The sequence below is a fragment of the Diorhabda sublineata genome, chromosome 3 (genome assembly GCF_026230105.1).
Source record: "Diorhabda sublineata isolate icDioSubl1.1 chromosome 3, icDioSubl1.1, whole genome shotgun sequence".
Classification (NCBI taxonomy): Eukaryota; Metazoa; Arthropoda; class Insecta; order Coleoptera; family Chrysomelidae; genus Diorhabda; species Diorhabda sublineata.
Genome location: NC_079476.1, coordinates 10,763,132 through 10,776,505, shown reverse-complemented (window position 1 = coordinate 10,776,505; position 13,374 = coordinate 10,763,132). Strand labels below are relative to the sequence as shown.

General features: G+C 29.6%; 1 protein-coding gene across 1 annotated transcript; it reads left to right on the top strand.

Annotated features, from left to right (window-relative positions):
* Window positions 1-1,893: 1,893 nt before the first annotated feature.
* Window positions 1,894-2,506, top strand: LOC130440962 (uncharacterized). The gene is made up of 2 exons (XM_056774379.1): window positions 1,894-1,990; window positions 2,056-2,506. The coding sequence occupies exons 1-2, from the start codon at window positions 1,900-1,902 to the stop codon at window positions 2,466-2,468; spliced, it is 504 nt and encodes a 167-aa protein (XP_056630357.1). The 5' UTR covers window positions 1,894-1,899; the 3' UTR covers window positions 2,469-2,506.
* Window positions 2,507-13,374: the final 10,868 nt, after the last annotated feature.

Genomic DNA, 13,374 nt, shown 5'->3' with positions numbered 1-13,374 from the left:
TTCATATAATTTAAAATTTGAGTTATGTTTATTAATTTGTTTTTGTTTTAAGCAAATTTTGTATAATAGTTAATAGTTTTTAAGTGAAAATTCGTATTAGCTGTTAATTTAGGGGACGACCGAATAGCATGGAACAGATTTCTGTTTGATTATATTTTAAAAAATATAAATCCAGTCTTTTTATATGTTAGAACATAATCTCTTTTTAAATAAAATCTATTCAACCTACTCGTTTCTTCTTTAGTAATTTCCATCTATGTTCCCATTCCCTTCCGTATTTTATGTTTTTTCCGCACTTTTACAGATAGTTCCCCCGCATTTGGAAGATCCAATCGATGCATCACAAACAACAAATTCAACTCCACTTCAACAAATGGAAATTCAGTTGAGGGCTGCAACCATCCATGAGTTCCATAAATAAGTCCTAGTCTTATCTTTAAAATGTAGAAATCCGAGTTGTTTTTAATTTATAACTTTATTCGTTGTGCTTTTTTTTTATTCGCAGTTGATGGGAATTTATTATTTATTCAATAAATTTATTTGTTTATGAAATGTTCTTCTAGTCACAGCAATACATATTAATTTGGAGTATCGTGTCCGGGGATGGTTTGCTCAATTTTTCTGTTAATTTAATTCATAAGGTGTTTCCAGCTTTTTTGCCTTTTTTTATTAATTTTTAATGTCGTTTGTTGAAAAGCTGGTGGCGTCCAATTCAATATTGATTGTTTACCACATCTGAGTACCAGTTATTTATATAAGCCGAATACCACTTCATGAGGAAGAGTCTTCAGCCGGGGAAGTAAGGTTAAATGAAAAACTGTTGAATCATGTGTCCTACATTATTATCTCGTTTTTTTTTATAGTTAATACTTATTCTATTAAAGAATTATAATATCTTGAAGACTGTCTATTTTCCGGAAAAAAATGCCAGTTATTACGAAAGTTATGTATTCACTTTTTCTTCCTATTGTAAATTTCAAAATACCTATTTATTAGTTAGTTAGTTGCGTGTATTTCGGAATTTATCATATAATTTCATCAAGTATTATTTCTTTTTTTCAAGAAATAAATGGTACAGCTATTTTTTGTTTCAACTGAAGATACTATTCTAACCCTGATTGTATACATAAACACAAGCTTCAATTTGAATACAACACAAAGCTTACGATTCCATATAAGATCATAAGTTTTTTCAAAATATCACTTCTCTCTTGGCTAGAACATAGAGTGTTTTCAAGTAAATGGGATACATGCTTTATATAGCACAAATTTTTACCATCTAAGTGTGGTAAGTAGAGTGGTAAGCTGACTCACAACCCGTCATCAAGGCAGTCGATAGCTTTTTGTTACTTATATCCTTCAAAAGAGTGTTCAAATAAGTTGTTCACAAGATTAGGAGGAAAAAAATATTTTTCAAATTACTAGTAGAACTCTAAATATTGAACCAATTACTATAAATATAGTTTTCCTTTTATGGCTGTCGAATAAGAGCATAATGATAATTTTCACCTCTATTTAGATGAAAACATTTAGTGAATTATGTTCATTTAGCAGAAAATCACCCTTATCGGAATACTAAATCAAGTGCAAAATGTTTAATACTAAAAAAATTACCAATCAAAGTTACTCCCAAAACAATGAATTACATTTTAATGGATTTGAAAATAACATACAGGAAAAACAATATGTTTTCCCATATATAAGTCGTTATTATTTATGAGAAATATAATTCATTTAAAAAAATATTTACAAAACAACTACATAATACCTCACACTAAGTATCCCCCAAAGATAATAATCATTATACAAATAAATGAAAAGACAGTTAAATATAAATAAGGAGTTTCTCTTTTTAAAATTATCATTTCTTTTCAGATCCTTTCAATAATAACATCAAACATGAAGTACATCTACATCTCTTTCTTGGTATATATTTTGATTGGATACATTACACCTTCTGTAACGGGAGATGATGCACTAAATTTGAGCGGTAAGTCGTAAAATGCAATTCATTTCCAGTGTATTTCAATACAATTATAATGATTACTGTTTTAGCTTTGTCACAAAAATGCGAGTGTAACGATAACATCGATGAAATACTTTGTAAAATAGCAGAAACTGCAACTCTAATCTTGAATCTTAGATCAAAGTTGACGAGAATTGTTATAGAAACCAAAGATTTAACGAAAGAACTTGCACAAAATACAGATGAACTTAAAGAAATCGACGAGGAAGTTTCAAATATGCAGCAACAACAATCTGACGCTGACGCCACAATAAAAGAACATTCAAATGTCATCGAAGATATTAATGCGGCAGTAGAAGGAATCGTTGATGATCAAGAAGAAACCGGATGTGTTTTGTCCCAGGATACATGTGAATTGAATCAACTCAGAAGGATCTTAATTAGTTATGTCAATTGTCAATGTGTTAGAGATAGCCAATCTTCAACTACTGTTTCACCTTAATTCTTTTCTCAAATTTATTGTAACTAATTCGATGCAAATAAAAACTATAGACTAAACTTTTGAATTTTAAATAAAAATTGAGTTTATCATTCAAATGAAAAGTATACATTTCTGAACGTATTTTCAAATTTACTCATTGTTTTGTATAATTGTCTACCATTACCTCTTATATAGATCCACGGGCTCATTATTGACCTTAGAATGAAGAAAAAACACATTCTACTGATTTGTCCAAATTATATTTCTTATTCGATGTTGACTAGCAAAGTCCTTCTTCCACATTAGAAAAGAATCTCAATTGGAAGCATAGCTACCCCATTTAATATTCATACCAAGTTTTTTATTATTTTATTGGAAGATTCAGAAAATACCGGAAATATATAGCTGCAAAAAATATTTAGATGCTTTTTCATTTAAGAACCAGTCTGGAAAGACATCACGCATATGTGTTTTTGAAGTTATCGACACAATTATATCTCTCCATATTTTCTTATGGCAGCACTTCTCTCGAAGTATCAAATATCATGTTTCGTCCTTAGGGTCACCAGCAAACATTATGGCATCTATAGACTTAAATAATTTGGAATGCAATTCATTTGGTACGGCTCACTTTTTCTAGGTGTCAGAAAGTTAACTGTAGTAACTCTATAAACAGTTCCAGTAAGGTCAAGAATTACTCTTTCAACCCGATTTTTTCCTGCTCTTACTTACTTGTAAGGTCATGTCATAAATATTTCTATATTCAACAACCAACCAATTTTTAATGTCATATTTAGGTGACTTATTTCCCTAGTGAATACAAAAAGGATACATTTTCCTAAATGAATACAGCTACTCATCTATAGTAACATGTAGTACAAAAAGTTAATACTCACTATTAATATTTATAGCAGTTATACTTCCGTTTGTCGAGAATGGACTACAATTTCTTTTACATATTTTGGATCTTTTGCTTCTTCTAATACGATTATTTAAAAATGGCGTACTCTTTCCTTTCTTGTAGAATACAATATTACTCAAAATTGTCTTTAGAGCGCATCTTAACCATCTGTCACCTTCAAATAAAAAACCGATTGTTCCTATTTCTGTTCCATCGCAATTTGTGATTAATACATTCAACAAAATAAGAAGTATTTTTGTTATTTGTTATTTGCAGAATTGTATAAATATCACAATCCATTTGATGAATTGGAAGTAGAGAATGTTATATTACAAGAGGAACTACTCGAGCTTAGCACTAATGAGGAGCTGAAAGTGACATTTAAAAGAGGGTATAAAAATATACTGGACTATGCAAAAGCTTCTGAACGTGCTTACCTCGTCATATTTTATCGAAAACAGTTTTAGTGCCGTTACAAACTTATTAACAAAAATGGAGCAGTTATTCCTTACAAAAGTGAAGCCAAATATTGATAAATCGCTGTCAATCCATTGAGTACATCTTTCTTATGAAGATTATTTTTTCATTTGTATTTACCATTGTGGAAATTACATTTCGTTATAAGTATGTTCATGTATGTTGATTGGATTACGGCTGTTATAATTGATAGTGTAATAATTTATATATTTCAATAAATACCTCCAACACCTACTCCATATTTCTTTTTACAACTCCGAATGGGAAGTTTTCAAAATGAAATTTTTGAGAATCGAAATTGCCTCAACGCAAGTAATAAAGAAGGTTCCAGCGTATCCAGCAAAATTTTGAATCTAGTCTACGAAACATAAAAGTTTGAGAGCCAATGCTTTAAATTATCTGCTCTTTCATCCTTTTTCTTTGATAATCTTACGGTCTCCGATAAGTTATTTGATTGTTAATATAAATATCACAAACAATGAATTTTTTATTGAAATTACCATGATCATCACTTCTTCAATCTATGTATTTGTTCATATTTTATTTTTATAAACAACTGATAATCAATTTATCCACTGTTTAAATATAAATTATTAGATTAGTTGATTTACTCCGAGAAAGAATTTATCATGACTTTTTATTTTTACGGATGTTCTCTGTTGTGTTGACTGTTTGTTTGATGGAGTTTCCAACCTAGAGTAGCAAAATTGAAACTTCCTATCTCCAAGTAAAAATACATATAACATCAATGTAATTACAAAGTTTTTCGATATGAGAAACTTTTTTCCTATTTTAAGAAATACATTCTTTCGATTATTAATACAAATACAAGAGAGTGAACAAACTTTTTCTTGTACCCAAAGCAATCAAACTCAACTTTCGGTCCAAACCATCGCACAAACATAAATCATAGAGAGGCGAACAAATATCTCAATCTCATGTCTGCGCGGCTAACGAAACAAAAACTACGATTAATAACTCGAAATGTTCGTGTAGTTTCCATATTCTTACCAAAACATAGATGATCAGCACGAAACAGATGTTATTAATAGTCGTGACAATAAGCAATTTGCTGAAAGTTGTTAGGCATTAATAGAATTTTTTCCAAAGATAAAAAGAAATTTAGTTACTGTGATTTCTGGCTGTTGAAAAAAGTTTTATTAAACGTGATTGGTAATAAGTCTGCAGTAATAATACTAATCTTTAAATCATCCGCAATAAACTATTTTTAAAAAATACTATTAGGTAGCAAATTATCAAGTGATACTATGAAAATAAACTTTTTATACTTTATACTGATACATTCATCAGTATATGTGGAAATATATGGTAGTGAACTGAAAACAAGTCACATGTTCTAATCACTTAACCCTCCAGCCGTGCGCTGCAAATCTCAAACATGCGATTTAAAAACTTTCACCAATGCTTGTGGCGTCAAAATTGTCGAAGCCGCTGATCTTTGCTTATTCTGCAGTTGTACTCAAACGTATAAGGAAACCACATCGTTTCAAAGTTACTTGGGCTATCTTGGTATAATAAAATGAACTGATACAAAATTACAACAAAAGACAGAATATCACAAGTTTGTAGTTCGAGAAACCTACTGAAATTAGAGCGGTTTTTGAGCTACGTTATCTTACAGAGATTTACAAGTCTGTAAAACTAAATTTAACAGCATTGAAAACTTTAGGAAATCAATGCCTCAATACTGAGTCGCGGGTTTATAAAGCTGTTTTCGATTCGAAAATATATGAAATTCACAAAACGAATCAATAAGCTAACATTTATAAGAGCAGTTTTTGGAAGATCTCTGGAAAGAAAAATACAGAAGAATGACTTTATCCTCGAAGGAGATTTAGCTAAATGGTACAAGGAATGTTCTCCTGAACGTAACGTAAGAAATAGAAATGAAAACTTTATCACTAACTTCCCGGATATAAAGTCACGTGTGAATGTGAAATTTGCAATCGAATATTTGATAAAATTTGATACAAAGCAGAAGGTCACTGGTACTTTAACTTGCAGGGATTCACAAGTCTGTAAGACTGAATTTAGAAGCTGGCTGATGTGCTTTGGCATTGAAAAGTTTAAGGAATACAATGTTCCTTTAATGATTTCGTGCTCCACTAGGCTATTATTTATTCAAAAATTTATAAATTTTCACAGAACAAATAAGTTAACATTTATGAAAGCAGTTTTTGAACATTTATACATAAATCTCGAAATGTATATACTCCAAGCAATTATGGACTATTAATGGGAAACTGGAAGCATTAAGAGAGCTCTGTTCGTTCCGGCAGTACATTTCAATAAAAAAAATCGTGCGATATGGTTTGAAAATATTCCCTCTTACAGACGCAGAATCATATGATATTCTTCACATAAAGATATATGCAGAAACCCAATACGACTAACCTTTTGTCGTGAGTAAAAAATCAGCTGATATTCGAAGATTAATTCCACCAATATATGGCTCACCCAACATATCATTTGATCAGTGGTTTACTAGTTGCGATCTCATCTGAACATCACTGAAAAAACATTGCTGATGTTTTGAGAAGGATCCTTAAAAATAAACGGCAACTACCGCCCAGTTGTTTGTCTAACAAAAATCGTGATTAGGGTTGAATTAAATCAGGATTTCATAATAATGTTACTTATCTTATTCTCGTACGTACCCAAAAAGTCTAAATCAGAGTTATTTATGTCTTGATGCTAACACTGAAGAGCCAGCAAGTCATTATATTGGAATAAAAGGTGCTGTAGATGTAGTAGAAAAAAATTTATATGTGAAATGTCACGTAACAAGAAATAGTTTGTTTTATAGTTATTGTTCAACATAGTAATCAACTCAATTTATTTTTCCAAATTTTTAGTTATAATAAATAGCAATTATTAGTATTGAAGGTTTTTTCTGTTGTTAAAAAAGTCATAAATCAGTTTTTGTTTAAGCAATCGATATTTTAGTGAGGTATTCCATACACCACCCAACAGATGTGTGCGAGAAAAATTCTATTGGAAAAAGTGGAAAGTATTTCATAGGTTGACAAATACACATGTTGAAAAAGTGAAAATTCATATTACAGAATATTTTCTAAAATACAAGCAGATAGATCTCAAGTTATATATGCATTATATGCATCTAAATGTTCTTGATTTTAGGTTTCTTCTGTTTCAAAATATTTTGATAAAGTCGAAACGTCAAAATTCATCTTTCTTATAAAAACTATAAAAAAAATGCATCAATATATCAAAAGGACTAAGAAATTGAGGAAATTTATATACATATATATATATATATATATATATATATATATATATATATATATATATATATATATATATATATATATATATATATATATCACAGAGTATTTGAGGCTTTAGATAATGAATTGTAATTGTGAATTGTAAAACAACTTGTGGCATTCAATACAGCCAATTGTTAAATTGTCTCCTAATCTCTCCCTAGATACTCAAAATGGCCACCAAATCATTCCAGGGATAACTAGACTATTCATCTTATAGATTCAATTGCACTTCATAGATGCTTCTAGATTCTAAGGATCGTATTTTCTCTTCTTGTTGACGTTGATATTTGATATTTTCATGTTATCATGAGTATTACTAAATACGCTGAGCACCAGTCTGATATTTTCTAATAAAATACATACAATACAGAAATGTCCCAAGAAGATATTAATCTTAGGTACTTCTGCACAGATATTTGATCATATAATTGTAGCACTTATTATATCTCACAACACATCAACAGTCAACATTTGTTATTACTGTACATCTTACTTTCTATGTCTTTGGCTGTCCAAAGAATATTCATCATATTTTCTTGGGGTCTACCAGTACAAGTGAAGATTGTCTTCATATTCTTTATTTAGAACACTATGGCTATATACGTTATATAAGCCCGTTACATGTCTTCAACGAATTCTTTTGTTGTAATGGTACGCGTTGAACATTGGGAACTATCCTTACATGTCGTTAAACCACGACTACTTTGGAAGAGGTTTTTGGCCCAATATATTTAGTCTAACGTTGATGTCGTTCTTTTTCTACAAAAGACTTTAGCACTATATATTATTTCTGAACCAATATATTCCTTAGATATACACATAAAAATTTTATTAGACATTTTCGATATGTGTAATCTCAAATTATGATGTCCTTAAAAACTTTTTCAAAGCTTCTGGCTTTATTAGTTTCTATCGTGCCATTTACTATTGGATTCCATCTAACAGTACTGTTTCTCGAAGATTTTATATTCATTTTTGTACTTTCATCACCAAATGCTCATAAATATTAGAGGAATTCTAATTATGTTGTTTAAATAACTAGATAAGCTAATATCATATTATCAATTAATCCAAATTAAAAATAAGAATTTTTTTCTCCGACAGTAGCGAGAAGTTGGATACTTATATGAATGAGGAAGACCGGCTCTATTAACTTTATTTTTTGAATTTCGAAATCTCATATCAAAAATAATCATAGGTTGGGGTGAATTGTTCACGTAAATACTGTGGTAATTAATAAATGGTAGAGTGGGTGTGAAATTTGGTTGGTAATTACAACATTGGCTAACAGGAGAGCAAGGTAATGAAACAATAGAATACAGATTATACGGAAGGGAGATATTTCCATAAGAGGAATGAAAAATAGTCTGACAGGATAAAATCATAAATTAAAACAAAATAAGTATGCATACTATTATCGTTCAAGTACTACATACTTTCGGAGCAATTTCTGCTTAGAGTTAACATAAAAGGCGGAAGAAGATATAAAATAGACAGAATTTTGATAGAAGTAAAATTAACTAATCGTGGTGCGATTTAAAGAATCAATAATGTTGTTTCTTGAAACTGATTCCGATGACATTATATTATCTAAATCCGAAAATGCACCTCGACATTCAATTAGTATATATACTCCTGTGAATTATATGGAAATAATTGAAGAAAATTGTTGATAACTTGAATTATTCCAATAATCAAAACTACTAATTGATTTCTCGTCTATCGGAGTAAGCACTCGATAGTAGAAATGAACGGTTTCTATAAACAAAGTTCTTAAAAGTGAAAAGTAGGCATTTTATTTAAATGTGATACAAAATTGGCAAAGAATTTTTTCATGAACTTATATCGAATGAAATGAAGAACATCTGCTATGGGAGATAATGAAGTAGCTTCAGCGAATAATATAGGAGTTGCATAAGAAATAGAATATAAAATTGAGATAATTAAGAGTTAATCAAAATTTTCTCATACGAATGGAAAAATACATAAGTAAGGTACTTAAATTTTCCATGTGATGAAACTTCAATCGAAGATAATATCTAGTTAAGTGGTACCCAAATCTGAAGTACGACAAAAAGAATTTTATCAATGTGACACGTTCTATAGTGGATATATGTTGTTAAATAATCTTGGGGCATTAATTAATAAACACTGAGCTCTTTCAGCTTTTCTAAGGCGAAAATACAAAAATATGACTATTCGCATAACAAACAAGTGTGAATTTTAATATTTTTATTTTCTCTCACTTAAAACAAGAAACAACATTTTCTTAGATGTTAAAACTAATGTTGGTAGTAGTATGGAGTAGGAGTAACTCTATCATCAATAGGTGTGGTTGGTTTCGGTGCACAAGAACAACTCTCCAATTCAGATACGATTTCTGCGGTCTCATTAAGTCTGCCAATGTTGTCGTCAATAAGGCAATCCAATGCCTCTTCTTCTTCTTCGAGTGCCTTCACTTTGGCATCTATGTCGTTAATGATGAATGTTTGATAATTCATGGTATTCAAGTTCTTGTTGACCAAGTTGTCCAATGAATTTACGTCTGCGTCAATGTCAACAATTTTGTCTGAATTTGAATCAACTTCTGCCTCGGCATCATTGAGTTCCTCTTTAATTTTGCTAATCATATCTCTGATATTAACAACTTCATTGGAAGTTTCTGTTAGTACGGAAATTATTTGGTCCAAGGTATCGTTACATTGGCAAGCAGGAGAAGCTGGAAATAGTATGTATTATTTAGTTGAAAGACTTCTAGAATATACATTGATATCCAATTTTCATTGATAGTATACTTTTATTTTGCAATAACAATAGATTCAACTTACCTTGAAGGTAAAAATTTTCTTCCGCTGATACATAAGCCAAAATACAAAAGAAATATAAATATTTCATGTCTGAATGTTGTTCTTGTTGATATAAGGTGAAACAATACGATGAATAAAATTGCTACAGCTCCTTTTATATATTTAGGCATTTATTTAAACTGAGATTATATTATTTTTACCGTATTTGTACATGAAGTATTTGTTGTAACACAAAACTTGTTTATTTGGTATGGATTCAATACTTGTGAATAATAAATTTAAAAATATTAACACATGGATTAGGGGTACGGAAATCAAAATGTTTCGTTTTATATATATATAATCATTTTTGTAGATAGTATAATTTGATATAAGTTAACAATAACAGTCAATTTCAGTTATTGCTCCTATTAGATTCTCTTATCTGTTAATCCGTTGAGTATCGCATACAATTCAAGAGTTTTTAATAATAAAATTATAAATTGTTTTATTAAAATTTTCTTTGTTGAAAATAAGAATATTTAAATGTACAGTTGGCGGTCAGTAATGAAATAAATTCGTTGGAAAACCGCTTGGACACGTCGATTTGTAATTTTGTATGCGAGTTTTTAAAAAAAATTATACTGTATATAATATGACAGTAGCCAATACTAACTTTTTAATGTTGAATGCGTCCTCTTTATATTGTTTATCTTTCGAATTCTTCAGAAAATTTTCGATATGATTCATGTATAATGTCCTATACCTACCTTGAGCTATTTCGGAAATATTGAGCACTTTCAGATTTATTATAAAAATTGACATTCAAAAAAGGTTATTTATTATGTTATTTCACAAATTCGCTACATTACAATAAAACCTTAAAAAGTAATCAATGACAAAAAACCTCATTGCTATTGTAGGAGATGTTCAAAATGCTCGCCACTAAACGTTTTGGCAACACGCTTAATTGGCAAAGAAATGTCTCCTGACGTTACTCAATATTTCAGACATGACTGATTCAATCGCAACCGTGATTCATCTTTTTAAATAATCTAAGTTGAGAGGTTTTGTTTTGATTACTATACTTTTGACATATGCCCACAAAACCAATTATAAGGGCGATTTAAAAAAGTTTGGTTCAGTTACTGCCTGACAATTTCTTATTGTTGTTGAGCTTATTCTTGTTGAAACCATGTGTTGGTTAGTTGGATCAGGATTATTTAGGAGCCGTTCTAAATATTTATATCTATACAAGTTTCCATAAATGAAAAAGAGAGCTACAATAAGATTTCTAACAATTTTTCTCCAAACATTAATTTCAGGATATTGCGTATGTTTCCTCTCTCATCCAGTGAAGATTTTCGTTAGACCAATAGCCACAATTAAGGCGATGAACATGTCCATAAAATGTGAATGTGCTATCATCAGAAAACAAAACAACTTCTAATTGTTATAATTTTTTAAGGATGCATATTTCCTTTGAATAATCTGAAAATTGATGTATGGCTAATGTTGAGCAGTGCAGCTGCGTTCCGACCAGAATTATGTATTTTCTTGAAATATCCAATTTTGTATCACTACTTACTGTGTTAACAGATACTTTTTGCATCTATCTAACACGATGAAGCTCGCCAAACCGCTTTCCTATTTTCCTAATTGTTCCTTGTTATGGAAGCGGTAATTTTGAAAATTTTGCATGGAGTAAGCTAGTAACTTTTATTTATATTTCCATAACTAATCATTTATAGAATAGTTATTTTATGCATTTCTATTAAATCAACAATTTTTCGGAGTGAATATGGATAATGAAATATTTTTTTTTGTTAATTTTGTTTGAAAAATCTTAATATTTCCGAAACAGTTGACGTACACAAATTATGTCCACAATTTAAAAAATAGATAATATACAGAGGGGTAACATTTAAAATAAGGAAGTGGGTATTGACCACTGTCATATGATAGACGCTGTAATTTTTCTATAATTAGCATTTAGAAACACAAATCGACTTGTCCAGCGATTTTTCTCCGTTCCACACTGTAGAATAGTGATAATGAGAATAATAAAAATTATTAAAAATGACACATATAAATGCACAAGATATAGAACAGAACGAAATAAACAACGTTTAGATCCCATCAAGATCAGTACTTGTTGAGCACAATTAAAATAACACAAGATACTTTTAACTATATGATTGATTCATAAATTATAAACTTTATTCCCTCACAAATAGCAATCTCTATACAATCTGTTTATAAAGTATGTATATACTTTTGACTATTTTTTTAAATAGGACATCTTTCATATATCAGTTTTTCATATTTTCTTTATCTATCTCACATGATCATGCTCCCAAAATTGCTTTTCTATTTTGTTAATTTCTCCTTGTAATATAGGCGGCAAATTTGGAAACTTTTTGTGGAAAAGTGAGTAGCTTTCATTTGCGTCCGTGTATTATTTCCATAACTAATCTTTTATAGAATGGTTATTCTATGTATTTATGTTGAATAAACAATTTTTCGAAGCGAATAGTTGATGTGAAATCATTTTCTGTTTTCAATTTTATTATGTATCAAATCTGAAAACACTCAATATCTGGGAAATCGTTGGAGATGAATTATTTCTAGCATCTGAAGAATATCAAAAAATACATTATATACAGGGGCGTTGCATTTGTAATGGAATAGTTGGTTTTGTCCATTGTCGCCTGGTAGACGCGGTAACTTTTTTTAATTTGCATTTAAAATTAGAAATCAACGTGTCCATGCTTTTTTTCTAGTTCGCTCTTATTTAGTTATCAATGAATCTATTTCATTTGTCTGTTCCACACCGTAGAGCAGTGATAAAAAAATAATAATGGATAAATAAACGACGACAAATACCTTCAAAATCAATACTTATTAGGCAAAATTACAAAGATAACACAAGATACTCATAACTAACAAATTTTCTTAAATAATTCAGGCCATATCCATACGTCAATTAGAAGAATGCATAATAACCTATTAAAAATTTTTCTATATAGTATTCCTTTTATATGTCAGTTTTTCATAAATTATTTAATTTTAAATTCAACTGTCCTAATTTCAAACTTCCTACAGTTATCAAAAACAATTAAGTCGTCAAACTCTCGGCGCGAGAGACTATAGCGAATCTTTTGCCGTTAGCAAAAAAATAAAATAAGAATAATATGAGTAATTTTAGAAAGGAAATCCCCCAATCCCAATTTTTTGACTTGTATCCATTATATCGATAAGGTCTCATTTTGGCGACAAAAAATATGTAATTTGCATAATGCATACTAATTAATAATAATGAAAATAACTAATACTTAAACATTACTTGATACCAGCACCGATTATTATTCCATAACTTTCAAATAAAAACATTCCGAAAACGGTATATAGTATCGAATTATACCAATAGTACCATTTTATTGTGAAATTAA